Below are 27,385 nucleotides of genomic sequence, written 5' to 3' on the forward strand. Positions count from 1 at the left end.
CCACTTTGAGAAGCTTTATTTAATAAAGATTTTGGTTTAAAATAATGAATTACAATGACAGGTCATACAAGGAACCCCAGTCAGAGTGCAAAATTCACAAATTACAGACACAGCAGAAGATTCAGAAGTTGTAAGTGTGGCTGGATCTCATGATGTTATGTGCAACAGTTTCTGCTACAGACAGACAAGTTGCTATGCTATGAACATTATATAGTACTCACTTCCCGTAATTCTCCTAACTTTCCCTCCCAAACACTGGCCTGAAATCAAGGAGCACTTTGTGGCCCCCACTGAGAGCACTACTCTCACTGAGAAAACGGGCATTGATTAAGGAGGAATTTGCTCCCAGCAATGAGCTGCTTAACAACCCAGAATACAGTTCCCTGGATGCTGCTAGGACAGTTCATTTTGCTCACTACTGAGAGCTACAGGCTTTGTCAACAATTATTAACTGCCCCCAGAAAAAGCCACTGCTGGGACTAAGCAAGAAGGTCAGTTCCCTCCACAGGTAAGCAAAGTAATCTGCTCCTTTTTAATTGGGTGCTGCTTACTTGTGTTGAAGTATGTTTTGTGCGTTGGCAATAGCATCAGCAGCTCAGCTTCTATCAGATCTCACGCAGAGCAACTGGCACCACCATGATGCTGGATTGCAAGAGACAGGAAATAGTTATGCAGGGCACACCGCACAGGCCCTCTGAGGCCCAATGTTTTTAGACATGACTTAGGGAATCATGGTGGTGTGGGCAAATTCCAGTGGCCTCATCACCCTTCATTGAAAAAGAGTGGCATATTTCCATATGGATTTCTTGAGGGAACCTCATGCAAAACAGTTCATTATTGTATTAGAGAGAATAGGATCCTAAAGCCTCACAGGGAGAGGTCAGTTCACACATTTTGTACATGGCTAGCCAGCTTTATTACCACCACCACCACCACCACCCCATTGCCGGTGTGTATGGCAAGTTGGTTACCCAAACACAAAGCAGCAGGCACGGCAGTTTTGCATGCTATCACAAGCCTTCCTGGTGTGAGCTGTGAAGTGGCTATCTGAAACTGCAACCCATGTGCCCATGAGCCATGGGTTCAGTATCACTGGGGAAGGAGCAGGTAAGCATTCAGTGGAGCTTCTATATGAACTTGTCCCTGGCCCTGATCTCCCCCTTCCAACAAACAATATATAGCAAGGCTCCAAAGAATGTGGCAAACAGTGTTTGGGTTGCCCAAAAGCGTCAGGAGGACATTATCTCTTGCATTTGCTCACTCCATTTCTCTGTCTCCCACTCCCTCCTTGCTCCAGCCAAAGATCCCTAGTCTTTCCAAAATTCCCCACAAGTATCCATTTCAAGGAAACAATTATTTTCATCTTTGCTAGCTACACACTTTGGGAGCATCTGTGCAGTGACTCCAACAGAATGGCTACATGCATCTCCAGCTAACCTCTAGAAAGATCTCTAGCTACATCCCTAGCTAGATGCTAGCTCTGGCAAAAAGGGGCTTCCAGTGGTCAAGTGTGCTATGCTTCTTCCCACAGACCCAGAAGTAGGGACTAGTCCACAATGTAAGGGGGGCGTTTCCACAAGATCCCATTCACCAGCAGCAGGCACTGTGTGTAGAAGTTCACTGTTTCCCTATGTCTCGGTGGCTTGATACCAATGCAAACATACCCAGCATGAGGAAAGAGGTAAAACTGACAGATCTTTAAGAGGCTGTGCCTCTGAAACGGAGTCTTATTTGAATGGCACGGCACCCTTCTCTCAGAGGGAAAAAAATAATCAGGCTCAAATGCCACAACACCGCCAGTGTTGTTTCCATTACCTGCGATTCCTTTTCTTCTCCCCCCCCCCCAACTTCATTACGCCTTAGGAGAAAGTTAAGAAAGGGCAAAGGACTTTAGATTAGTCTGCCATCTAGTGTTGGCATGTGGCTAGGGAAAGGTAGCCCTGTGTTGAGAGGCTGGTGCCACAAGAATTATTCTCTGTGGATTGAAAGGCTCACTTTTAAGGCTCTTGCCAGAGACAATGTCACTATGCAGCAGAAGGATTACTGTGCTGCCATCACATATTGCACAAAGTCCCCTACTTGTCAGCCATCCTTTGCAAATCAAGAGCAGGTAGGACTGTGGCCCTACTCTAGCCCAAGCCCAGGAAAGGAGAGGAGAGTCTTTGTATTCCTTTGTATCCCCAAGGCAACACAGGGAGCAGCTACTCTGGAGCAGTCAGATACGTGGACTGGAATACCAGGGCATGCTGAGCATGTCAGGCCTCCACCAACAAGCAAGATAATGGCCAGAAGAGAGGAGGTTGCCCATGCAGTAAGCATGCAGCCAGGCTATGGTTATAGTTTATTCTGACCGAGCCATGTCAGAAGCACATAGCTTAAAAAACCCTGGGATCTTCTGGGTTAAGTCTCAAGAGGTTGCAGAGAATATTCTAAAAGGATCCCATAGAAAAGGTCCTAAGCAACTTCTTAAAGGTCAGATATTGAGAGAGAGAAAAAGAGAAAGAGTTTGATGTAACCCATGTCTATTTTTATATCAAGGGCTTAGTGGGAAATCATTCAAAGGGGCTCTTAAAGCCAGAACAGAGCATGTGCCACATCACTAGGTTCTCTGCTTCTTTTGGCACAGAGACACAGCTTAAGTGGCTGCCTGATTAACCATCTAAGATACTGAAGAAGGGACCAAGGGAAGACCCCCTGCAATATGGTAGGGGCATATTGCAAGGGCTGTTCCTACACACCAAGTAACATGGGGGCTCTAAGGAACAAGGTCCAACCTGCCTCCACAGCAGCCAGCCACTCCCTTCATGGTCTACGTCATTTGAAGTTATAGCCCTGAATTCCACTGTACACCCCATCCACAGTGGGGCTGGACATACAAAGCTCCTTGCTGTTCTATGTAGCAGGGCTACCTGGCACTTTGGAATAAGTCCTTTGTTTCTCATTTTGGATGGATAAAGAGTTTTGAGATAGTAAACTCTGGGCAGCCAAGTATGAACCAGAGAGAGTTACTGCCTTCAAAACAGCCATAAAGCCCTATCACGAGTGGCTCAGGACCTGCCAGGATGCTGCACAATGTTGCACAAACATCAGGTCAGATACTAAAATGGCAAAGTCGGTTGGGGGAAGGCTTAACAAGCCATCTGCAGTCCTGCTAGAGGAGGTGCATTAGCAAATGGTCTGCCTGGACAATGATTGGCTTTTTCCTCATTGAGGGCCCTGATCAGACGGATCGGGCTGAGCCCTGTGCTGGCCCAGAACCAAACAGCTCTCTTTGCCCAAACTGAAAGGGCACAGCTGCAGATTATCTGAGGCCTTAAATACTTTTGAATGGTTCTCAGCTATGGCTGTTAACCACAGCCCTTTCATGCAGATGGCAGGGTGATGTTCTGCATATTGCGAGCCATCTGAAGAAATTTGGATCCAGGGAGTTTTGGGGACAACAGGAATCACCAAAGAGAAACACCAGGGAATCCAGAGAGGATCCAGCAGGGCAGACGGCAAGCAGGCAGGCAACCAAAAACCAGAAGGATGGAGCACAGCGAGCCAATCCTCTCTAGGTGGCAGCCTTTCTACCTGCACTGGGGGGTTAGAGAGAGAGAGAAAGAACACACGCACTGGGAGGCCTTCAGCACCAACAGGTTTTGGGAGAATGCTCTGTACCATCTGGCTTGCTTGCTGCCTCTTCCAGCTCAACCAGGTTCAGTTCATCAGCTGCATAGGTACGGAGTCCATCCAGCTCCTTCTTATGGGCCTGCAGAACCAGCTCTGTCAGACGAGTGAAAGACTGCGGGAGGAAACACAGGCAGAGGGACAGCTGTACCTCCTGCAGTGTGCACAACTGCTGATGCGTAGGCTTGCATCACTCTTGTAAATAAGTCTGCAATGTGTGCCTATCTACGCACCTGTTTTAGACATTTCTGGCATACTGAAGCTTGAAAATAATAATAATTATTATTAATTATTTAAAAAATAATTACAAAGCAAACTTCCACTGTAGTTTGCATGCCTGGTTGTCTGGAGACAGTTTTTATTTACTGTAGACAAGGATCTGTTTGCCATCTTGATTTACATTTCTTTACATAGATAGTTGTCTCCCATGCCTAACAGAATCAGAATTGAAATAAGCAAATTGTACATGTTTGCCTAATTAATTCAGACTGTAGCATCTGGCCATCTTTTTGAAACAAAAGAAAACTAATATGCACAGCCCTGCCTACATTTTGCAGAAAATTTATATTTGAGGTCCTTACCTCTTTGATGTTTAAATTGGTGCAGGCACTTGTTTCATAGAAATCCATGCCGTATTCCTTAGCCAGCTGGAAAACAGAAGCACTTACAGGTTTCTGCATAAGGACACTGAACACACATATGTTGCCCCAAATTCTTCTAACCTATTTGCCCTACTTCTTTCCTCATTACCAATATAACACACAGCTGTTTTTCATTTTAAAACCTGCAGTTCAAATGTAATCTAGAAATCTAGAAGTCTGATTGCAATCATTATGTATGTGAGAAATACAAACAAGGCTTTATCAATCAGGGGTTTCTTCATGGCCCAGGAAGGCTTTCCTGAATGGGTAGGAGTTAATTAATGTTTTTTTTAATGTGTTAAACATTTATCAGGTGATATGACCATACATGGTCATGCTGACTTTCCCCACCCCCAATAATGGCCAATGATGGGCCTGAAGGAGGTGGAAGGGGGAGGGCCCCTGGATGGGCATGTATGCTTCCCAACCATATTCTGCACGATTGTGCCATTTCTGGGGTTTCTTGAAGCCAGAAGAATGTTTCAGGGGGTTCTCAACAGTAAAAAGGTTGAGAAAGGCTGACTTAAACCATTGCCTAGAGGTGAAGAGGTATTTTATTCTTTATTACTATAAATTGAATGGCTGGGTACCCTATATCCACACAAGGGTATAAACTGATACAAAAATATGCACAGCTAATTCATTGTTTCTTCTGCAGTGAAACAAAGCACTTTTAACAAAACCCACAAATCTTTATCTCACTTGTCAAGAGTTTTTGTTGGTATGCTTGACTGTGCTATCATCATTTATTATTTAGTACTTCAGTATTTATTATTTTTGTCCTGCCCTTGTTTCAAGGAGCTCAGCACGTTTCCTTCTTGTGTTTTTATCCTCACAACCCCAGATGAGGTAGATTAGGAGGAAAGAGAGTGACTGGCCCAAGGTTATTCAGCAGCATTACAGCAAGGTAAAGCTTTGAATCTATGTCTCCCTTTCCAACATCCTATCTTCTACATAAGGAAAAGGTAGCCAAGGATCCTTGAATAACGGAAATATGCTACCTTTTCCACACTGGCTCACATACGATGAAGGCAGCGAGTCCCTTGATATCTCCTCCTCAAGGTCTGTGTATGAATGAGCAATTATGAAAGCTGGGGGGGGGGGGGGAAACAGGCTGTGGAGCAATGTAGCAATGCCCTGATACTCCACCAGTTTTAATAAGCACCAGTAACAGCTATTGAATAGGAAAAGAGCAGTCCCAGAGGCACACCTTGTCTCTTCACTCACACCTAAAATATTCAAACCTAGATTAAAATCTTAATTCCAGATCCAAACCTGAATCCCACCTTCTATATGTAACCTAGCCACACTATAAAACAAACTTGTGTGTGATGGAAGGAGGACTGAAGTTCAGATCCCAGAATTTGGAAATACTTAACAGCTTTCCATGGTGTTACTTTCTGGGTCAGATTCTGATCTAGTTCTCACTAACAACACATGAAGTAGCAATCCTGTTTTTTATTGTGCCACTTCAGATTTCATGATTAAATGCTTCTTCATCATCACTGTTCCATAAAAAGCCATACCAGGGAGAAGCTTCAGCTAGAACCATTCTGTTGCATCTTACGGCATTTTGCAGAACTAGAAAATAAGCCCGCTGTAGTCTAAATACAGCGGGCTCTAGGGGTTATTGCCCTGAGTCCGAGCGGCTGTGTGTACGGGCGGGGCAGGGGCGGTGGGCTCTGCCACCGCCGGCTGCGCTGGCTTCAGCAGCGGTGCCGGCCTAGCCGCCTCCACTGCCGGGTCCGCCGTCTTTGCCGCCGCACGTACAGGCTCTGCCGGTGCTGCTGCCGGATGCTGCGGCTTTGCCACCACCGGCTCCACTGGCCCCGCTGCTTCTGGCGGCAGCGTGCTGCAGCCCTGCCACTGTCGCCCCTCCCGGAGCTGGGGCCGGTGGCCACTGCTGGCAGTGTGGGACGGCGTGGAGGCATGTTCTTTGGTGCGGTGGCTGCGCGCCTCCTGATTGGTCAGTCCGGGGGAAGGGGCCTACCGGCACCCTTCATCTTCCCGGACAGGGCCCACCGACAGAGCACTTACTCTTTTATTTTATCCACTCCGTGAGGAGCGGTTAAAGATTAGTATGAAGGAATGCAAACAATATTTTTGCAGTTTTATGTAGGCACTATGATTGTGGGTGTGCATGGAGGAGGGACAGCTAGTTTGCTGGTAAGCACTGAACTGCCCCAGATTGCTTTTGATATTTTTAAACATCATTTTCCCAACATCCAATTTTTTTCATGGAGGGATTAAAAAAATCAGTTATGGGAACCTCCATTTTTCTGGAGTGGCTCAGTAAAATAAATCATGGTTTCATGTTGCAAAAAGGCCTTTATGGATGATGATTATGGCTGATTCCAGGAATTTACCTGAAGACCTTGCTCTCTGCCTACTTGCCTCTTCTCTTCCTCATCTGCTTTATTGCCAATTAGGATCTTCTGGACACCATCAGGAGCATACTGGAGAAAAGGAGAGAAACTTTATATGTTCCCAGTCTGCACAGACAGTTTCCAGGCAGCTACATGAGGCTCTGTCCAAATTTAGGATTGCCACATGCTTATATGGGACAGGATTCCTGTGTCTTTAACAGTTGCACAATAGAGATAATTTTTCTCATACAACTGCAGCCCAACCAAAGGCAAAACTGCACCTAGTAATATTCTTCATCTTCCACAGCTATTACTGTAAGATGTCTATAGCCAATACCACCTGGTCTCTAGAAAACCAGCCCCTAAATCAGTGTGGGGCTCATGAACATCATCTTGGCTGTTTCCCTGCATTTGGCCCATATCATCTTCTTCATTCCAACCCTGCATATCTCCAATCATTTTCTTTGTAAATTATCTGCAGTAAATAAGCAAGTAATTATATTTTTATAATCCACCCTTCCCTGTGTGGCTCAGGGTGGACAAAAATAAGTTTTGTAATGTATACAAGTTAAAACAGTCATATGCATATTTGTTTCACTTAATATTTCTGTTAAGGCTTTGGAGGAGGAGCGTGTCTCATGGCTTAAGTGCCACTCAGGGCTTAATACCCACTCAGGGTGGCTGTTCCACCCCTAAGTGCCTCCTCCTCCAACCTGCTTGCCTGTTTGTCCAGCATCCAGCCAATCTCCTTCCATCCCCCATCCCTGACCACCCCCTACTCCTTCCACATTCTTCTGAGGCTTAGAGGCTGCAGATCCCTGCTGCGTGAGAGCTGTCCCTGCTGGTGTGTTCTCTAACAGCTGCCTGCAGCCTTCCCAGTTCCTGGGGGAGGCCATCTGCAGAGTTTTTCCACCCCACACCCCTAATCTAGCGCCCGTTGTATTCCTGAATGCAATGGGCTTGGCCCCTAGTATTACATAATTTAGGTTTTAAAAACTTTTAAAAGCTGCTTATCTATAATTTAACTATGTGTCCTGAGGGTGTCACTGTACTGAAAAGATTTTCATTGTGGTGAATGGATTTTCAGAAAGCCTTTTCAGGTTGGGAGGCCAGCATTTATTGGTCTTGTTTCCTGGGCTCAACCATAGGCCTGATGGAGCAGCTCTGTTTTACAGGCCCTCCAGAAGTGTTTAAGGTCCCAGAAGGCTTTGATCACATCTGGGAGAGTCCTGTTTTACCTCTTTGGTGCCAGGAACCCTGAATAGATTCTGACTACTTGATCTATTCTCAGCTGTAGCAGAGCACAAGGACTTACCCGCTCCATTTCCCATATTCTGAAAGCACCTTGTATGTGCAGGAGCACAAGGGTACCGCCTGAAGGCTTATCCCCATAAGTCACTTAAGCCAGGAAACAACTGCCCAAGAAATAAAGAACAAATCCTTTTCTCTCTAAGTAGATTCGCTCATTAAATATGACAGACTCTACCCAGGAGCAAGTCCTTTAATAGGAAACAAGGATACAGAGGTGCCAAAACTGTGCTGCAAAGAGCCTGACTGTCCTTCAAATCATCGAGCTGACAATCCACATCCCTAATCAAATGTGTATAGTTTTCTTTACGAACTAGGCTAACCAACCTGAATGGCAGGGTGGAAAAGCCCAGTGTGCTTCTAGAAGGACAAAAATGATCATATCTCATTTCTCCAGCCACTGAGAAAGGTGGAAGGCAACCCCTGCTTACCTCATCCACATCGCTGGCCCATTTCATTATATGCTGGTAGGATCGCTCACTGCTAATATCATACACCAAGAATATTCCCTGTGGAGAATGAGGTAAAGGAAATATAATGACATGAGCTGATGCCATGTGGCCAAAGAGCAGATTACTTTTACACCCAACACCTCAAACAAAATTGTTTTTATATGGTTTGCCCTATACAACTTCCTTCAGGATTTAGGACACTTGAGGACACTTGAGGATTATTCTCTCATCTTCTGTCTTCCACAAATATCATAAATGTTTCTAGTTGTACATGTCTGGTACATTCTGGCTCCAACAAACTCGTGAGGTCAGACAATGCCTCTTCCTTTGTGTAAGCCAAATTCAATGAAGACTTAATGAATATGACCTTGTACTACTAAAGCAAACAGTTATGCCTATGGATTTCTTCCCCAGCAAGCAGCAACTATGATAAATAGTGGATTTTGTAACAAAAAAGAAATTTGCCCTAGAGACTTGGCTAAGATTTTTGGGTTCACTGCACAAACATAGGTCAGGTTCCTCATTAAAATTAGATCTTGGAGACAACAGTCCTATTACATTCATGGAGAAGTGCTTCTGTCGGTAGGTAACAAGTGACCTATATACGAAATCTGCCCTGCAGACAGCAGCAGTTGGTCTACTACTCATCTATTTTCTCTTCTCTAAAAACCCCTGCTTTTCTTCGCTGTGGAAATCACAGCACACCTGATCAGATCAGGAGGAGACATTTCTGGAGCCTTTGGGCTGGGGATGGGTGGGCATTTAGGGGTCTTCTGGTGATGGGGCATCCTTCCCTGAGGCTGGTCTGCAACCCAGCCTCTCTCTCCCAGCCACCCTGCTTGGCTGGCTCACCTTACTGCCTGCTCTTCCTGCAGGTGGACGGGGGAGGCAGAGCGTCCCCTAGATGATTCGGGAGGCAAGTGATGTCCCCGAGGACCAATTAGGGAGGCAGAGATGGTTGGGTATCCCCTACCTGATTGGTTCTTCAGGGGGCGACTGATGTCCCAGAGGGCCAATGAGGTAGTCAGAGTATCAGGCACATATGTACCAGACTTTATTATGTGGAATGATGATTATCAGTCATTGTTGGTGAGAACATGGCTTGCTTAAATAAATATATAATGAATCAAGGCAGGGTAGAAATGGCTCCTGATAGAAAGCACTAAGTTTATCCTTTTGGTCTGACTGATGAGTTGATAATACTAAATCTTGCCACCAAATCACCCCAGAAATTGAAGGAAGGAAGAGCGGCTCATCTCTCAGCAAAACTCCCCAGGAAATGGCTTTGCGCCTCAAACCCATAACAAGAGATAGCTCAAGTGGCTGCTATAAGGCCCATAGCAACTAGCAGAAGATCTGAGACTGCCTCAGAATTGATTATTGTTATTGCTTTCTGTCTATAAAGGATGTAACTAAACTTGCATCCACACACCTGCACTAGCAGACAATGGAATTTATTGGCTCAGGAGGGAAGACCATGCTTATTTTAGATTGTATTAAAGTAAGCATCCCAGAGCCAGATCCATTATATTAGACTAGAAAATAAGCCCGCTGTAGTGTTAATACAGCAGGCGCTAGCCGTTAGCTCTGCGCCTCCCCCTCGGCGCGGCCAACCTGATGCAGCAGAGTGCGAGCGGGTCTGTGTGTGGGCGGGGGGCACTGCCACCACCGATCACGGGGCCGCCGCTGCCGCTGAGCACGGCTTTGCCACCGCTGCCAAGCATGGCCCCGCCACCGATTGCGGCCCGGCTGCTGCCGGCCGCGGGCCAGGCGCCGCCGCTTCTTCCGCTGATGGCGGCTCTTCCGGCGCCGATCGCGGCTCTGCTGGGTCGGGTGACCGTCAGGAAGGTGAGTGAAGTAATGGCGGCTTCCTTGTCAGCAGGGCGGGAATCGGCCGGGCCAATTGGCAGGCGCTTTGCGCCTGCCAATTGGCCTGGCCGATGGTCTGTCCGGGGGAAGGGGCCAATCGGCACCCTTCCTCATCCCGGATAGAGCCCGCCCTCCCACTAAGCCTTTACGGCTTTATTTAGTCCGCGGCGCCCGTGGCGCCGCGGGCTGTGTTAAGATGTACAGCCAGCAATGGTCAAATGTTAGCCACTCCCCCTTTTTTTAAATGAGGGAAGGAAAATATATTTTCATGACACATGGGACCTACTCATGAGGTATCGTGGGCATAGATGCACTGCAATTCAGTAATGAGTATATATCAAATGTCTCTTTAGGACAAGATGTCATCTGTCACTGATACCTTCCTGAGTTAAGGATCCACTGGCAAAGGCCATAGTGGCTCAAATGGGAAAAGTGGCAATTGAATGCTTTAAGGCAGCAGGCAAAAAGCCACAATACTGATGCCAGCCGATACTGCAATGCAGCATCATTCTTGGCTAATCATGCCCTGTGGTGCCCAGAGTCAGGGCTAAAACCTGGGGGGTGTGGGTCTTCCATTTGAAGGTAAACCATTATTTGGTGCTTAGACATATGATATGCTTGGGCACATTAAGACGTTCAGATGGACAGCCAAAGCATTGGCAAGGATCAGCATGCAGGTTTGGCATAATTAGGACCTTTTGTTATCCTGACCAGATCCACCCACAACCCTACCCATTCAAGGCAGCTGTATGCCCCTCAATAAAGAGAGTAAGGGGATACCAGGAATGGAAATTTCACTTAATCCCCAGGGGATCCACGGCCACAGTATTGGGGGTCCATTGTACATTTTCTGGAAGCTACTCCTATTGTTCCCAATCCCTTTCCTAATAATGCCTAACACAGAGTTTGCCTTTTTCACTGCAACAGCCCACTGGGCTGACACTGTCATTGAACTATCCATTATAATAGCAATCCCCAACCTGTGGGCCGCGGACCACGTGGTCCTTCGACTAATTGGAGGTGGGCCCCGAAGGACGCCTCCCCCCTCCCGGCCCTTTGCTTCATCCCCCCCGGCTCTTTACAACACACTTCAGGTGTCATTGTCTCCCATCACTCCCAGATGGGACTATCTCATTGCAGATAAACAAGCTCAGGGTTCCCATTGATTTGTCATTGTCATGAGTTAAAATTTGCATGAAAATAAAATGTTCCTTATGTTCATTGTTGTGGCGTATCTGTATCTTATTTTGAAGGGATGTTTAAACATTATCATAGCGATCAGAGAGCGTTGGGGCAGTGGTTGAGAGTAGAGGAGTAAACTACCCTCCCACCGGGCCTCAGTAAAATTGTCAAGCGTTGAGTGGTCCCTGGTGATAAAAAGGTTGGGGACCACTGCATTATAACACCAAGAGCTTTTTCCCTCTCAGTCTCAGGATGTTCAGACCCCATTAGCCTATCCTTGAAGCTTGGATTTTATTGTCCCAATGGGCTTTATCTTACAACCTTATCAGTGCTTCAGGAGAACAAGCCAGCCGCCAGCCAAGACACTTGTTCACAACTCTCTATTCCCACTGAGGAGATTTAACAAAGACTCTAAACAAATAAATGAATCCAGCATTTGCCCCTGAGTCACCATGGAAGGAGACTGGGAAGACAAGTTGAACTAATCCCTGCATCTGCAGAAGCAGGTGGGCTGCTAATTATGATGGATACCAGAGGAAGAATGCCTATTTAAATCAGTTGCTGGGGAGCACAGGAAGGATGAGGTTGTTGCAGTCTTCCTGTCTGTGGGCTTCCTAGAGGGAGCTGGTTGGGCATAGTATGAACAGAATGCTGGACTAGATGGGCCTTTGGTCAGATCAGTTGTGGCTCATCTTATGTTCATTTGGAATTGGTTTCCATACATTTTGCCAATATTTTTGGCAGTGAAAGATGAAGACAGAGAAATGACACCTGGAGTTCACACTGGTGTGACCCCTCCAACTAGCAATATGTCCTCCCTAGGGTCCCCATTCCCAACTGAGGGGGGAAATAGTGTTTTTTCCTCGTTTTGATTTAGTCATAAGTAAATTACAAAAAGTCCAACAGTTTTTAGAAGATCATAGTAAAGTAATGATACATATATATCCAGACAGCTTAATTACAAAATAAAAATTTAAATATAATTAGCTTTGATTAAAATCTGTTTCATGCAGCTTAAGGCAGATGATCAAATAAGTTCAATGTTGGTATAATCATCATTTTTGTAATGCTGATAACTTTATATGTAAATAAAATGCTTTAATTTTATCCAAAAAAGCATTATGACTTGGTATTCTTTTCTGCTTTCAAAGGTTAGTGAATACCAGCCTTGTGGCTACTATATAAGGAAATGTTCTATGTAGTTCAATTTTTAAAAAATTCAGGGGAGCCAATAACATCACAGTCTATCCCCTTTGCCAGCATAATTATCAATATTTCCCAGTTTTTTTAGCCCTAACACAGCCCCACCTCAAAAAAAAATCTACCTGCGGTGAGTCATGAAACCAATACTGGTTATTAGCACCTTCTAGGTAGTCTACCAGGAGAGAGGTTCCATTGATATATCATTTGTATGACATGAAATAGTTTTACCTGGGCTCGTCTGTAGTACTGCTTAGTGATTGTCTGGTATCGCTCCTGACCTGCAGTATCCCTGGGGGGAAAGATTATTATTATTATTGTTGTTGTTGTTGTTGTTGTTGTTGTGTTTATACCCCACCTCCCCCTGGAGGCTCGAGGCGGCTTACACAACCCCATCCCCTAAAAACCACAAAATAACAATAAGTTCCAATAAATTTACAATAGTGGCAACAATGATGGCTTAAACTTACTCATTTAGTCTCCGCATCCTCAACTACAGGAGGGGGGTGACACTCTCTACCGCCAGTTTGTGAGGGGGGGGCTGATCTTCTTACCGCCCGGCCTCAGCTATAAGCCTGGCAGAAGAGCTCAGTCTTACAGGCCCTGCGGAATGCCGGTAATTCCCGCAGGGCCCTCAGCTCTTCCGGGAGCTCATTCCACCAGGTTGGGGCCAGGACCGAGAAGGCCCTGGCCCTGGTCGAGGCCAGGCGGGCTTCCTTGGGGCCGGGAATGACCAATAGGTTAGCCCCCGCAGAGCGTAAAGCCCTGCGGGGAATATAGGTCATTATAGAGATATAGATCATTATAGTGAGCTGGGACTTCTTCATATTCAACAGACCCTCCAACACAACATCTCCCATGGATACAATTGGGCATGGATGACTGCAGGTTTCCAGAACAAAAGTCCTAAGTTCAGTGGCTAAACCTAAACTGGGGTAGCTAATCTGCCCCCTTTCCCCCCAGTTTGCTCAATGATATCTCAAGTAAATTTGATGGCTTAGCCATCAGGGTGTCAAACCCTCTGTTAAAATGTGCTCACTTTGCATACACATATGGCTCTTCCTTCGAGATCGACCTTTCATGGATGCCAGAAATCTGTATTTCCACGGAAGCCAGCCCCCTAGCTCTCAAGAGCACTGAACAACAAAGCCATCTTCTGCAAAAAAAACGAGTCGTTCGCTTCTTCCTTGCTTTACAGAGCACTTCTAAAAAGTTGTGTGTTTTTTTATTACTGACGTGCAAAATGAACGATCAAGCAAATAAATGTTTCAAATTGTGCTTTTAAAAGGCTTCAACAAAGCAGACAGCATGACTGAAGTGGGTGGAGAGGGCAAAATGAAGTACCAGATTGGTGTTCAATGAGCTGATCAGTGCATCTGTCAAGTGGGTTGTGAAGGCGGGAGTCAGGCTTGGGCTGCACGATGGAAAAAAAGAGCAGCGAGCCTCCATTTCAGGATATGTCTGTGCTAAGGCAAGCTCTGCTTCAGACACAAGGAAGAGGTGGCTGTGGAAGAACCTGAAAATAACTACTGAAGAACTGACCAATAAACAGCTTATTGACCAACAGTCTCTATAGCATTATGCTGATAACTAGTAGTAAAACTTTAATATGTAAACTAAAAAGTCTCCGTTCCTGTAGCCTTCTCCATTCAGCCTTCTCTTCCACATCTGGCTTCCCTTGTTGTACTGGAGCGCTCTAGACCAAGGGTGTCAAACATAAGGCCTGGGGGCGAGAACCAGCCCATCCAGAGGTCTTATCTGGCCTGTGGGCAACTGGTGAGAGGGAAGGAACAAGAGGCAGCTGGGGGAGGAGGGTTGGAGGTGCCACCCTCATTGAGCTTACCAGGTTCGGTGCCCGGCATTAGGTTTTTTGGCACCCTTGGCTCGGCCGGAAAACTCAAATGTATGTCAGATCAAGCTTTTGTAACAAATTAGTTTGACAGCTCAAATTAGTTTGACATGATGCTAGACCATCATGCACAATTCCTGGCCAACATCTGAGTAGCGACATAAGAAGAGTCATAGATACGCTGGTGTGAAGTGTACCATAGGACATGCAGTGCAGTCCTGATCTACTCAAAGGTAAGTCCCACTGAGCTCAGCTGGGCTTACGCTTTAGTGCTTTGGACAGCCCCTTTATTTGTACTTCCACAGGCAGAGCAGATGATTCAGTATGGAGGTTATGTGAAAGTCTGCGCTACATCCCCTTGATTCTACACTAGGAAAATCTACATTCGTTCCGAAAATTAAATGAATTTGTAGGCATTTAATTTTATGTTAACTTACTCTGCGACAAAAATGCCCCCCAATAATAGAGTTTTACAGAAGGGACTAAGGCTGGAAATCAGCAGAATAGCAGCAATGAGTGTATGTTGACCCTTTTACTGAGCATTGCAGCTATACCGGACCCCCAAAAGGCTGGCTCACCAAGCTGCATGCAGCACAACGACAAGCTGAAGGCCAGCTCATTCAGTGCTTCTTTTTGTCCTCATGAGCCTGGGCCACATGAACAAATAAGCTGCATGGAGTAAGTAGTCACCAAAATAATCAGCAGTTGTTCCCAGAATCATATGAATTTCCTGCTTCACCATTGGATACAAAACACACATTTTCCACCATATTCCCAACAACTGGTGCAGTGTTGAAGCACAGTGAGGTGCAGAAGAACCCCAAACAGACTTACGCTATCCCGTCAGCCAAATCATCACAGAGTATGTCTACTTTGCTTCTTCACTCACCACAAACATCTACCTTGCAGAAGATGTATTCAAGGGCACATGGAGCACTTCAGCTTTGGAGAATGTGCTTCCATGCAAAATGGCTGCCCCCTGCTGGACATGTGTAGCTCTACTCCTCTGAAATCAATTGTATCTAGGGCCTTTCTCACCCCATTGTTAAAAAATACATAACTAATTGGCCTAAGAATTTTGCAGACCTCTTGCTAGTATTTTGTTCTTTTATAAAAATTTCTTAAAGGCCCTTGACTTGCTTCAATGAAGTAGTGCAAATTGTCCCTAATTTGAAAAATGGCAAAACAGCAATCCTTTTTAGTGCAAGGCCACTGGCACTCTTGTTTTACTATTGTTCTAGTGCTAATGGGAAAATGTGAGATTTTAAAATCATTGCCTGGAAAATCCCTAATAACAACTGGAAATCTAAGCCCTTAATCCACACATAGAAATGATACCTGGTATCCAGATGTAGGAGTCCCAACAGTTCACCTTGCAAACAAGATGCAACATCCTGCCCATTATCCAGGAATGTGAGTAACCTCCTCCCCTCAAATACCACTGGACATCTTTTTTAGGTGTTAAATAAATATGGTCAGATCCACTGCTCCCATTGATTACTTACTAAGCCCTTTTGATTAGCAGCGTTTTTCAAACTGGATTTACAACCCCCTAGGACTTGGTCCAGGGGTAGTCAAACTGCGGCCCTCCAGATGTCCATGGACTACCAATCCCCATGAGCCCCTGCCAGTAAATTCATGGGCTCATGGGAATTGTAGTCCATTGACATCTGGAGGGCTGCAGTTTGACTACCCCTGACTTCGTCACTGCCATTCCTATTTTACAGCGGGCCTTAGAATCTACAACATTCCCCAAAGTCACACACAATTAAAACCATGATCTTCCGTCATTGAATTTTCTTTGTTTTGTGTCAAAGTACTTGCATCACTTACCAGATTTGTATCCGGACCTTAATCCCATCTACTTCTATGGTCTTCATTTTGAAATCAACTCCTAGGGAGAACAAGAATTACATTACCCAATAAATTCTGATGGGTCTAAACAGGATTTGTGGTATGTAGAACAACCAAGAGAGACAAATCAACTTCCAGGGAGAACAAGAATTACATTACCCAATAAATTCTGATGGGTCTAAACTGGATTTGTGACATGTAGAATAAACAAGAGAGACAAATTATTGTTTTGCATGTATCTATTATGTGCAGTATCAGTTCTCCCCCTCCTCTGAAAACAAAACCTCATTTACACTTTTCATATGCAGCACTCACAGACCCCATTCAGATGAGTATGCTGTATGCCGTTATGTAACTTCCAACTTATGGTGACCCTATGAATTAAGAATCTCCAAAACACCCGATTACTGACACCTTTGCTCAAGACTTGCAAACTGAAAGTATGGCTTATTTTGGGTCTTCTTTTCCTACTGCCATTCAGACTCCATTTTCATATAATCATACACATTCTAACTACATCCACATCTTCGTACATCTTGCTCTGCTAAATCCATCAGGAGCATACAGTCAATCTTTAGGTCTTGGATGGAGATAGCTTTTGGGGCCAGGCCCCACTGGCAACATGATACCATGCAACTTGCATAACTCACCCAAGACTGGGTGCTTGCTACCACTCCACAGCAGCCATCTCACGAAAGCCAATGTGGTAAAGTGGTTAAAGTAAGAACCTGGGAGACCTAGCTTCAAATCACCCCTCTGCCATGGAAGCCCATGGACCTTGGACTAGTGACACATTCTCAGCCTAAGTTACCTCAAAGAGTTGCTGTGAGGATAAAATGGAGGAGAGGAGAGTGACATTGACCCATTATGCACGGTGGCCGTAATGCCGGGTGACTGCTGTGCCGTTGCGGCAGGGCAAGATGCCCTGCCATTCCCAGTGTACGCACGAGGGCGGGGCTCCCCGGTGAACATGGATGCCCTGGCGTAGCATGCACACAGGCGATGCCCCTGCTGGCTCCATGGCTCTGCGGAGCTTGCAGGGGCGTGCGGTGTCACTTCAGGGACACCATAGGTTGGGGCCGGGCGGGCCAAAAGGCCCAGTGCTGTCAATTATGCAAAGCACCAGCCTGCCCCAGCCCCTGCCAGCACCTGCATTATCCCGGGAACTGCGGAGGTTCCCGCGATCCCATAACGCGGGCCTTCTGTGGCCCTGAGCTGGGCCATGCCTGCGCTGGCAGCAGCAGTGTGCATAATTGGGGATTTCCCCCAATGCCCTGCTACTGCCAGTTCAGGTGTTCTGGCCTGTGCATAATGGGTCATAAACAGATCAGGATCTTTGTTATGTGGGAAAAGATAAATTAAGTAAATTGAAGATGTTGTTGTTGTTATGTGCGAAGTCGTGTCCGACCCATCGCGACCCCATGGACAATGATCCTCCAGGCCTTCCTGTCCTCTACCATTCCCCGGAGTCCATTTAAGTTTGCAAGTCCATTTAAGTTTGCAAATTGAAGATGGGAGGCAGATAAAAGGTGGGTTTGTAAATGGGACAGAGAAAAGGAAACAGGGAAGGGTAAGGCTATGGGGATTGTCAAAAGGCAACACTGTGAGGAAGGGGATAAAGGGGGAAATAAGGTAACCTCCACGAGTGCTTGTGGGTTTGGCACCAACCAAATGAGTGCAGTCTGGTAGACAATACCATGCAGGTGGGTCTCATATTTCACAAATAAAGGCTGCCAAGGAGGGAAAGAGGGGAAGCTGAACTTGGGGAAGGGAGATTGGCTGGCTGTTGCGTAAAAAAGAGAAAAGACTGCAAGAGAAGGGGAGAGTCTATGGGGGCTTTATTTTGGGTACACCCCTCAGATATGTCTTAAGTCAGGAGATAAGGACCAATGCAGGTTTCCTCTGCTCAGAAATGTACTGTTTGACAGCCAAGACTTAGTTTGCCACAGAAACAGGACAATCTTGCTATGAATCCTGCTGAGACAGGGGCTCTACTGGGGTGAATCTATGGAAAAGTACACAACTAGCAAGCAAGCAAACAAGCAAGCAATCTTTTAATTCACCAGAGCACAAAAGTATACTTAACGTGCATACCCTATGAAACTTCTTTGAAAGCTCACTTAAAAATTCTTCTGTAGTCTCTTACTCTCAGAATCCTCAGCTGAGCCATGCTAACTATCTGAAGGAGACCCTAGAAGAATAGAAAACACTGGCAAGTGTTTCTTTGAAGTTTTACAGCAGCCACTTACAGTGCTGAAGAAAAAAGACACCTGTCTTTTCAGCAGCATGAGTGGCTGCAGCAGAAGCTTCAAAGAAAACTCAGCTGCATCCTATGTGACTCATCTTTCAAGCAGCATTCTATGTGGTGGCCATAATCTACCTCAGAAAAAAGTCCCTAGTCTGACAAACATCTCAGTGAAGAGAATGCAGAATCTAAGGATATCTGCCTGCTCCCTCCTTTCTTCATCCTGTGAATTAATTATAGAGAGTACAGCTACATAGGCTTGCTGAAGGAGCTCAATTTCTATTTGGAAGCCTTTCAGATAGCCTGCCTCTGTCATTAAGAAATTATAGTGGTCTACAAGCGATAAGCAAACCCAAAACAGGGTGCCCACACTGTAAAAGGTTTACAAATAACTAATCAAAGGAGTTAGAGACTAAATGGGAAGTTGAGCATTCGACCTGTTGTAGAAGTACAGGTCACTGTTTTGACCACTAGCGCCCACTCAGCTTACCCATTCCTCTATCAGTGATGGTTTAAAGGTGGGCACCAACCATAAGCCCCACTGGACAAGGGTTTTCCCCTATTTACCTGAAACATGGGGCAAGTGCCATGTTGGGGAACGGTGCTGAGAAAAGTCACGGGCAGCACATCAAAGAACCAAATGTGGCTTGTGAGCCACTGAGTGATTATCAGTGGTTTAGATATACATACAATCTTCTTACCCAGGCTAGGCTCAAAGGAGGCCTATTTTTCTTGCTTTTGCCTGAAGCCTGTTTTCACAGTGCTAAATTAGTAGCCTTCTGGTAAGTGTGATCCCACCCACTTATCAAAGTTTTGTGTACACAAAACTGATTGGTCAGCCCCTGTGTCAAATCACAAAACCAACTTCTTCTCTGTAAAGTAGTATTTCCTTTTGTCTGTCCTGAACCTACTGCTTATCAGCGTCACTGGATGCCCTCAAGTTCTAGTATTTTGGGAGAAGGAGAAATTTTTTTCTTTGTCAACTCTTTCCACCCCATGCATAATTTTATAAACCTCTATCGTGTTATCCCTTATTTGTCCCTTTTCTAAGAAGAAAAGTCCCAGACTCTTCAGCCTTTCCTCACAGGGAAGGTGCTCCAACCCCAAATCATCTTGCTTGCCCTCGTCTATACTTTTTTCAGCTCTGCAATGTCCATGTTGGAGATATGAAGACCAGAACTGTACACAGTATTCTAAATGAGACTGTACCATATATCTATACAGGGGCATTACAATAGTGGCTGTTGTATTCTCAGTCCCTTTCCTAATAATCCCCAATATAAGAGTTTGCTGTTTTCACAGCTGCAGCACTTTGGGTTGATACTTTCATTGAGCTATATGCTCAAAAAAACAATCCTCCTTTCAGTCTCAGCTAGTTCAGACCCCATTAGCCTATTCCTGAAGTTGGGATTTATTTATTTATTTATTTGATTTCTTACCCACCACTATAGAAAGAATAATCTTGTGGCAGGTTACAATAAAAAGATAAAAACCCCACATAATTAAAAACATTAAAAACAAGCATGCGCTGGTAGCAAGAAAAAGTAAATAAAAACCATCCTATATTCTCCCTTACCCACTTCCCCCCCCCCCAGTGCCTCAGCATACAATTCCCAGGGGCATTGACTATACCTGATACAGATAAATCTTCTATCAATTCGGGTTAGGATAGTTCTTAAATATAGTTCTTAAATATGGAGGGGCCCTTCGATCTTTGGTGCCCTGGCCTCAACCAAAGACCTGGCAGAAGAGCTCCATTTTACAGGTCCTGTGGAACCTGCAGGGCCCTTAGCTCTTCCGGGAGCTCATTCCACCAGGTTGGGACCAGGACCTGAAAAGGCCCTGGCTGAGGCCAGGCAAACCTCCCTGGGTTTGGAATTACCAACAAATTAGTACCCGCAGAGTGCAAAGCCCAAATGTATTCCAAATAATTGGCAAATGTATTGGGGAGCGGGGAGTCCAGGCAGCCATCCATGAGGAGACAGCTGGGTGTCATCTGAATACTGACAGCCCAGCCCAAAACTCACAGAATCATAGAGTTGAAAGGGGCCATACAGGCCATCTAGTCCAACCCCCTGCTCAACACAGGATCAGCCCAAAGCATCCTAAAGCATCCAAGAAAAGTGTGTATCCAACCTTTGCTTGAAGACGGCCAGTGAGGGGGAGCTCACCACCTCCTTAGGCAGCCTATTCCACAGCTGAACTACTCTGACTGTGAAAATTTTTTTCCTGATATCTAGCCTATATGGTTGTACTTGTAGTTTAAACCAATTACTGAGTGTCTTTTCCTCTGCAGCCAACGGAAACAGCATCCTGCCCTCCTCCAAGTGACAACCTTTCAAATACTTAAAGAGGGCTATCATATCCCCTCTCAACCTACTTTTCTCCAGGCTGAACATTCCCAAGTCCCTCAACCTATCTTCATAGGGCTTGGTCCCTTGGCCCCAGATCATCCTTATCACTCTCCTCTGTACCCTTTCAATTTTATCCACATCCTTCTTGAAGTGAGACCTCCAGAACTGCACACAGTACTCCAGGTGTGGTCTGACCAGTGCCGTACACAATGGGACTATGACATCTTGTGATGTTGATGTGATGCCCCTGTTGATACAGCCCAAAATGGAATTTGCCTTTTTTACCACTGCATCACACTGCCTGCTCCTGTTTAGTTTATAATCCAAAGGTACTCCAAGGTCTCGTTCACACACAGTGTTACCTAGAAGTGTAGGCATGCTTTAAATTTTTTCTGACCCAGATGCAGAACTTTACATTTATCTTTATTAAATTGCATCTTGTTCTCATTTGCCCATTTTTCCATTGTGTTCAGATCTCATTAAACTCTGTCTCTATCTTCTGGAGTATTGGCCAGTCCTCCCAATTTGGTGTCATCTGCAAACTTGATGAGTAGTCCCTCCACCCCCTCATCTAGATCATTAATAAATATGTTAAAAAGTACCAGACCGAACACCAAGCCCTGAGGTACCCCACTACTCACTTATCTTCCCTACAACAGAGGTCAGACTCACTGGTCTGTAGTTTCCCGGGTCATCCTTCCTCCCTTTTTGAAGATTGAAATAACGTTTGCTCTCTTCCAGTCCTCTGGGACATCTTCAGTCCTTAAAGAGGTCCCGAAGATGATGGACAAGGTTTCTCCAGAAGGCCAAGGGTTATGCAAGCTCTCCGGACCAGCTGGGCCAGAGGGTGCATGAAGAGGTTAAAAAGTGTGTGTGTGTGGGGGGGAGTACTAAACCTTGAGGAACCCCACATGGGTGCTGAAATAAGTGCAACAACTCTTCCCCCACTGCGACTCTCTTAATGTGCATCACCTTACATAGAATTTGGAACTGTATTCTATGCATAGTTACTCAGATGTTAATCTTTTAAATGTCAGATACATTAGGACAAGTGATGTATGAAGAAATATAGCTAATTTTATATTAATATTTTTACCCATTTTACTTTGCTTCTGAATGGCCTGTGGGCTGTCTGGCTATTCATGCACAATTCCACTTAGTTTAACCCTACTACAGTCAAATGAAGTGGATGCATACTCTTAACATATCCAAGGAGCAGGTTATACTAGAACAACAAGCTTTTCAAGAATGTCAGCACACCTGTACATTTTCCTTTCTGTCACCCTACTAATCTCCCATCTTAGGAGAACAGGCAAGTGGGAGCCAGAAGTCCAGTCCAGTGATTTTTTTGTCTGCCTACTCAGTTGAATTAAGGCCTCTTCATCTGCTGTTCTCTGTACGAAGACATTTCCATGTAGGCAGAAGCGTAAATACCTATTACAAACTGAATAGCAAAGATTTTGTGGCACCTTAAAACCCATCACATTTACAGTGATGTACGCTTCCATAAACCGGCGTTAACTTTGTCAAATGCACAAAGTATTATGCTCTGTCTGTCTGGCTATTCATGTCTGTAGCTAAACACACATACAGGTTGAAAAGGAAAAAATGGAGAAAGTAAAACTTCCTCCCTACCACCCTCCTTCCATAGTAAAGTATCAGCCGTGGTCTCTGGCTCACAAAGTTTACATCATAATAAATTAGTCTATAAGATGTCTGTGTCTCTTGGTTGTTTTGGTGGCAACTGACTAACACAGCCACCCCAGTGGAATCAGAAATGTTCATTTTGATACATTCCCACAGACTGGACAATCAGCACACAGGAATAGGGCACATGGCACACAGCAGCCGTCTTAGTTTCTGAGCAACAGCAAGTAAAATTCTGAGGAAACAGATAAAGTTCAGCACCTGCAGTAACATTTGCACCAGTATTTTACCATGGATTTGATGCTAGCACAACCACTAGGAAGTGTCCTTTTCACTTTGCACTTCCTCAGTGTCAGCTTGATATTCAACATGCACTTACTAATTGCTGCCATGGGTGGGTTACTTGGGTTTATTTTAAGGGATTTTAAGGAGATTTTATTGTGGATTTATCTGGATTGTTACCCGCCATGAGCCGCTGTGTGGAAGTGGTGGGCTATAAATGAAATAAATAAAAATAAAATACCTAGAATTAGTGTTGCAGCCTTAAGAATAAACATAGCTTCAGGTGATTGCAAAGTTCCCAAGAATCATTGTATGCTTAAATTTTTAGTGAGTTCATAGTGCAAACTTGCTTGGCATGCTTACTAGAACTGTGATGACAGAAGAGATGCTGTATTTTTAAAACAATGTTTATTTCCAGGGTAGAGTTATGTCCACAGAGGAGAGAGACTTCAGTTGAATTAGCAGAGGGACAGGCTTCTACTTAAGTGCTAACCAAAACGCAAGAGCTGGCTTTCTCAACCAGCATTTCATGAAACCCTGGGGTTTCTTGACAGTCCTGGGAGGGTTTCCTGAATGTATGGTAGTTAATTAATTTTAATAGATTTTTTTAAAATTGTTAAACGTTTACTAGGTGATATGGCCATGTTGACTCTCCCCAAATGTCTAATGATAGGCCTGAAGGGGGTGAGAAGAGGAAGGACCCCATGTGGACGGTACACAGTTATGCTTCCCAACCATATTCTGCATGATCACGCCACTTCTGGGGTTTCTTGAAGGCTGCAGAATGTTTCAGGGGTTTCTCAATAGTAAAACAGTTGAGGAAGGCTGTGCTAGAGGAACTACTAAGAAGGAAGAAAAGCAAAGTAGCTTCTTGTACACTATGAAAAATATAGGCATCATCTTAGAGAGACTGTTGCAGTTCACCATTAGAAAAGACATGCCAAGGATTTGAAGGAGCTTTTTGATCACCTCAAAAAATGCTGTGATGAAAGAGTTGCCTACGTTGTACTGTGAAAGTTATTTTCAGACAGAAGTCTAAGTGTTCTACCATCAAACTTTTCATTCAACTGACACAATCAGAACTGGAGATTTCATATAAGCCCAAACTTCTGGGTGCCTTTACAGCCAACAATGGTTCTCTATGAACTTCATCAGAAGACTAATTCAGTGTCATGCTATCTGCATACAATGTTCAGCAAGACACCATCTCCCCAAATTTATCTTCATTCTTCATGTATCTTTTTTATACTACAGATACATTGAAAAACAGCCTTATTCCTCTGTGCATCTCAGCTCTATGTCTTAAAATAGCCTGTGATGGGGAAGTACTCACTGCCCGGAAAATTAAATACTGGAATATTCAATTGTAGTTGATCAATAGCTAGCAACAACATATGCCATCAATGCATTCCGTGAATGGTCTTCACATCTCTCAACACCTCTGGCTTCTGACCTAGCCTACACAAACTGGGCTGGTAGAGGAAGGCTGCATTTCACAGAAGATGATTCCATCAAGGGCTCAGGCTTGCACAGGGAGGCTGATTTTTACAGTTCAGCTGTAGCTCTACTAAGCAAAGAATTCAGACACCAAAGGGATATGCAGGAGCAGTCAGGAACTGAACCCCCACCCTGTCCTTTTCACTTTGCAGCTTCTCTCCTATTTCTAAACAAATGGAAATGACAGGCCAGAATGTCAAGCTACGCCAACAATAGAAACCCTACAGAAAATCATGCAATGTTGTTGCTGTATCCCTGCTTGGTATGCTTTTTAACAAGCTGACAACTTACATTTGAAAAGGTGTAGTCGAAGTAAACCTCTTTCACAGCACAGTCTTACTAGCTCCAGTAGGAGCCATAAGGTCATAGGACATGTGGTGCAGGAGAGATAATCTGAGTTGAAACAGAACAATGGGGGAAGGAATTCCGTTTTCTTAGAGCAAGTTGACTTTTCGTATCTTCAGATCAGATTGTTATTGGGTAGTCAAAAGTGTGCAGCATAGCTTGCATTAAACCTACTTTTGCCTCTTAAACAAGTGGGGTGAGCAGAGTCTGCACAAAGAAACCACCACAGGGCTCCCTCCATGCTGTAGCACCAGCAAGTACCATCATACAGTTTCTGTTTAAGGATTCCCAATCCAATGGAAGCATCATTTCTTCACACTCTTGATTCAAGTCAACCAGCATCATTGCAGACACTTCAAAAATCCTTCATTCCTTGGCTGTCAGTTGCTAGATGCCAGTCTGGGGAATCAAGTTATGGAGTGGTCATATCAGCAACCAGGGATGTGACAGAGACTATGGGAAGGTGATGGTTTTCACAGAATGCCCACCCACCTTTCATCACTGTTTCCCAAAACGAGTATGATCAAAGAATTGTATCTAAGTACATGCATCTCTAATAATAATAACAGTAACTGTGTGCCATCAAGTCATAACCAACTCAAAGCAACAAGTCCATGGGGTTTTCAAGGGAAGAGATGAGAAGAAGTCTTTGCCTTCCTCTACATAACAATCCTGGTCTTCCTTGGGGGTCTCCCATCCTAGCACTGACCAAAGCCAATCTGCTTAGCTTCCAAGCTCTGATGAGAGAGGGCAAAGCTATCAGGCTGCTACATCTTTAAAGATGTCCCGTTTTTTCAGCAGGTTTAATTTCTAAAATGAAGAACACTATGGCCCAGGCTTCCCTAAACTCAGACCTCCTGACCTAGAAGCCCCCCCCCCAAGTATGAAGGTATGGCCGAAGGAACTTCCACTCGTGCTTAAAAGATGCCGTATTTTTATTTCAAACACAAAACAGCTACGGCTTGCTTCTGCAAACAGGTTTTGAGGCTAAGACCCAAACGTATCACCTCTTGATCCATGATGGTTTTAAGTACGCTTTGTGTGAAATAAAATCACTGGGAACCCAGAAAAATGAGGCACTGTTGCTACTGAACAAATGCATTACCTCACTTAGGGCTGCTTCATATGTTGCGTTATTAGCTCATGGACGCGTTCCCACTAGTCACTCCTGTGCCTAAAAATAGAACGGGCTTATACTGTAGCCACCGTGGGATCCAGATCCTCAGCAGACATACATGAATGAATCCTTACTCCCATTACTCAGAGGCAGGCCTATTCCACGCAAAGGTTTTAAGATGCAGGAGTGATGTGTAAGGCGGGTTTAAAGTAACATGCAGGCAGTAGACATCCATCTCCAGAACTAGCATAATAATACTGGCACAGCCTCAGAAACTAGAAAGCAAAGGGCCCTTCTTTTGCATCTCCCCCCCCCCCCAGTGACTCATGGCTCAAAGCCTACCTCATGTTTTAGGATACTGACGTTGATTTAATTCTAACCTCTGAGGTACACTGGCATTACTGCATCAGGCAGCCGAGGCAACGCATACCATAGCAAGCTGGAGAACCTGAATCGCTAATGAATAAAAACTAGCTCCTGACAACTGAGGCAACAACAGCAAGGCCCGGGGATCGCCACATTTAGCAGGTAACTGGGTAGCATGGCACTAAAGAAAAGGGACCCGGGGGGGGGGGGGCGGCACTGTTAAGTAGGGTGCCAGCCTCCGGCTGCTTGGTCCGCTCTCTGTCCGCGATCGCCTACTATCCTCTTGCAAGGGCCAGCTACCTTTGTGCACCGACCGGCCCCAAACACACCGCTGTCTTGACGCGCGATGCACCCCACCTCAATCGCGGGCGCAGAGGCGAAGCCCCCAAAGAGTCCAAGTGCGGCCCGTCCGGACTCCTGTCTCCTGCCGGACACCCGGCTGCTCTCCCAGGCAGGACACAAAGAACAGCATCCCGGGCCCCCTCCCGGCCCCGCCAACCCTTTGTCCCCGCTGGAGAGGCCGCCCCCCCCCCCCCCGCCGGTCCTCTTCTCGCCTTCCCTCCTCTGTCCCCCGTACCGATGGTGGAGATGTGCGAAGGGTGGAACTCGTTGTCGGTGAAGCGGCACAGCAAGCAAGTCTTGCCCACGCCCGAGTCCCCGATGAGCAGCAGGCGGAAAAGCACGTCGTACTGCTTGGCCATGGCGCGGCCGCTCCGGCTTCAGCCCCGCGCGGCGCCCGCTGCCATCCCAGCGCAGCGTTTCCCCCTGCGCGGCGCCCGTCTCCTCTCAGCGGCAGCGCCGGCGGGTAGGCAGGCAGGCGGGCGGGCGGGGGGAGAAACCCGGAGGCGAGATCCCTCGCTTGCTCGCAGCCCCGGCGCCAGGGGGAGACCCAGGGGAGCGCGCGCGCCAGGAGGAGTCCGAGGAACTGGCGCGCGGGGCGGGGGCGGGAGATCCTCCGGCCGCTGCAGGCAGGCAGGCAGGCAGGCTGGCGCCCCCACTGCTGCTCCCTACTGGAGAGGGACGCGCAGGGCTGGTTGGCAGCCAGCGCACCTCGCCTAGATTGCGCCTTCGCCGAGAGCGCGCGCTACCTTTGGAACCACGTGCCCAGCAACCGGCCGAAGGGGCGGAGAGAGGGAGGGCGG

At 45.9% G+C, this 27,385-nt stretch overlaps 1 protein-coding gene across 2 annotated transcripts; it reads right to left on the reverse strand.

Annotated features, from left to right (window-relative positions):
• On the reverse strand, nt 1-27,320 carry RAB15 (RAB15, member RAS oncogene family). Of its 2 annotated transcripts, XM_077320869.1 has the most exons (7): nt 26,821-27,315; nt 16,370-16,430; nt 12,919-12,979; nt 8,416-8,493; nt 6,677-6,766; nt 4,251-4,316; nt 1-3,784 (listed from the first exon to the last, which is right to left on the reverse strand). In XM_077320869.1, exons 1-7 carry the CDS (start codon nt 26,942-26,944, stop codon nt 3,626-3,628), a joined length of 639 nt encoding a protein of 212 aa, XP_077176984.1. In that variant the 5' UTR covers nt 26,945-27,315; the 3' UTR covers nt 1-3,625. The 2 variants fall into 2 exon arrangements, with proteins under 2 accessions (XP_077176984.1, XP_077176985.1); XM_077320870.1 differs by lacking the exon at nt 6,677-6,766 and having other exon boundaries at nt 26,821-27,320.
• Nucleotides 27,321-27,385: the final 65 nt, after the last annotated feature.

The sequence above is a fragment of the Paroedura picta genome, chromosome 2 (genome assembly GCF_049243985.1).
Source record: "Paroedura picta isolate Pp20150507F chromosome 2, Ppicta_v3.0, whole genome shotgun sequence".
Classification (NCBI taxonomy): domain Eukaryota; kingdom Metazoa; phylum Chordata; class Lepidosauria; order Squamata; family Gekkonidae; genus Paroedura; species Paroedura picta.

Coding starts and splice junctions, on each gene's coding strand:
- RAB15 (XM_077320869.1), bottom strand. CDS start 26,944: ATGGCCAAGCAGTACGACGTGCTTTTCCGCCTGCTGCTCATCGGGGAC. Junction 16,431..26,820: donor TTCGCACATCTCCACCATCG/GTACGGGGGACA, acceptor TGTTCTCCCTAG/GAGTTGATTTCAAAATGAAG. Junction 6,767..8,415: donor GGGCCAGCGATGTGGATGAG/GTAAGCAGGGGT, acceptor CCTTTTCTCCAG/TATGCTCCTGATGGTGTCCA.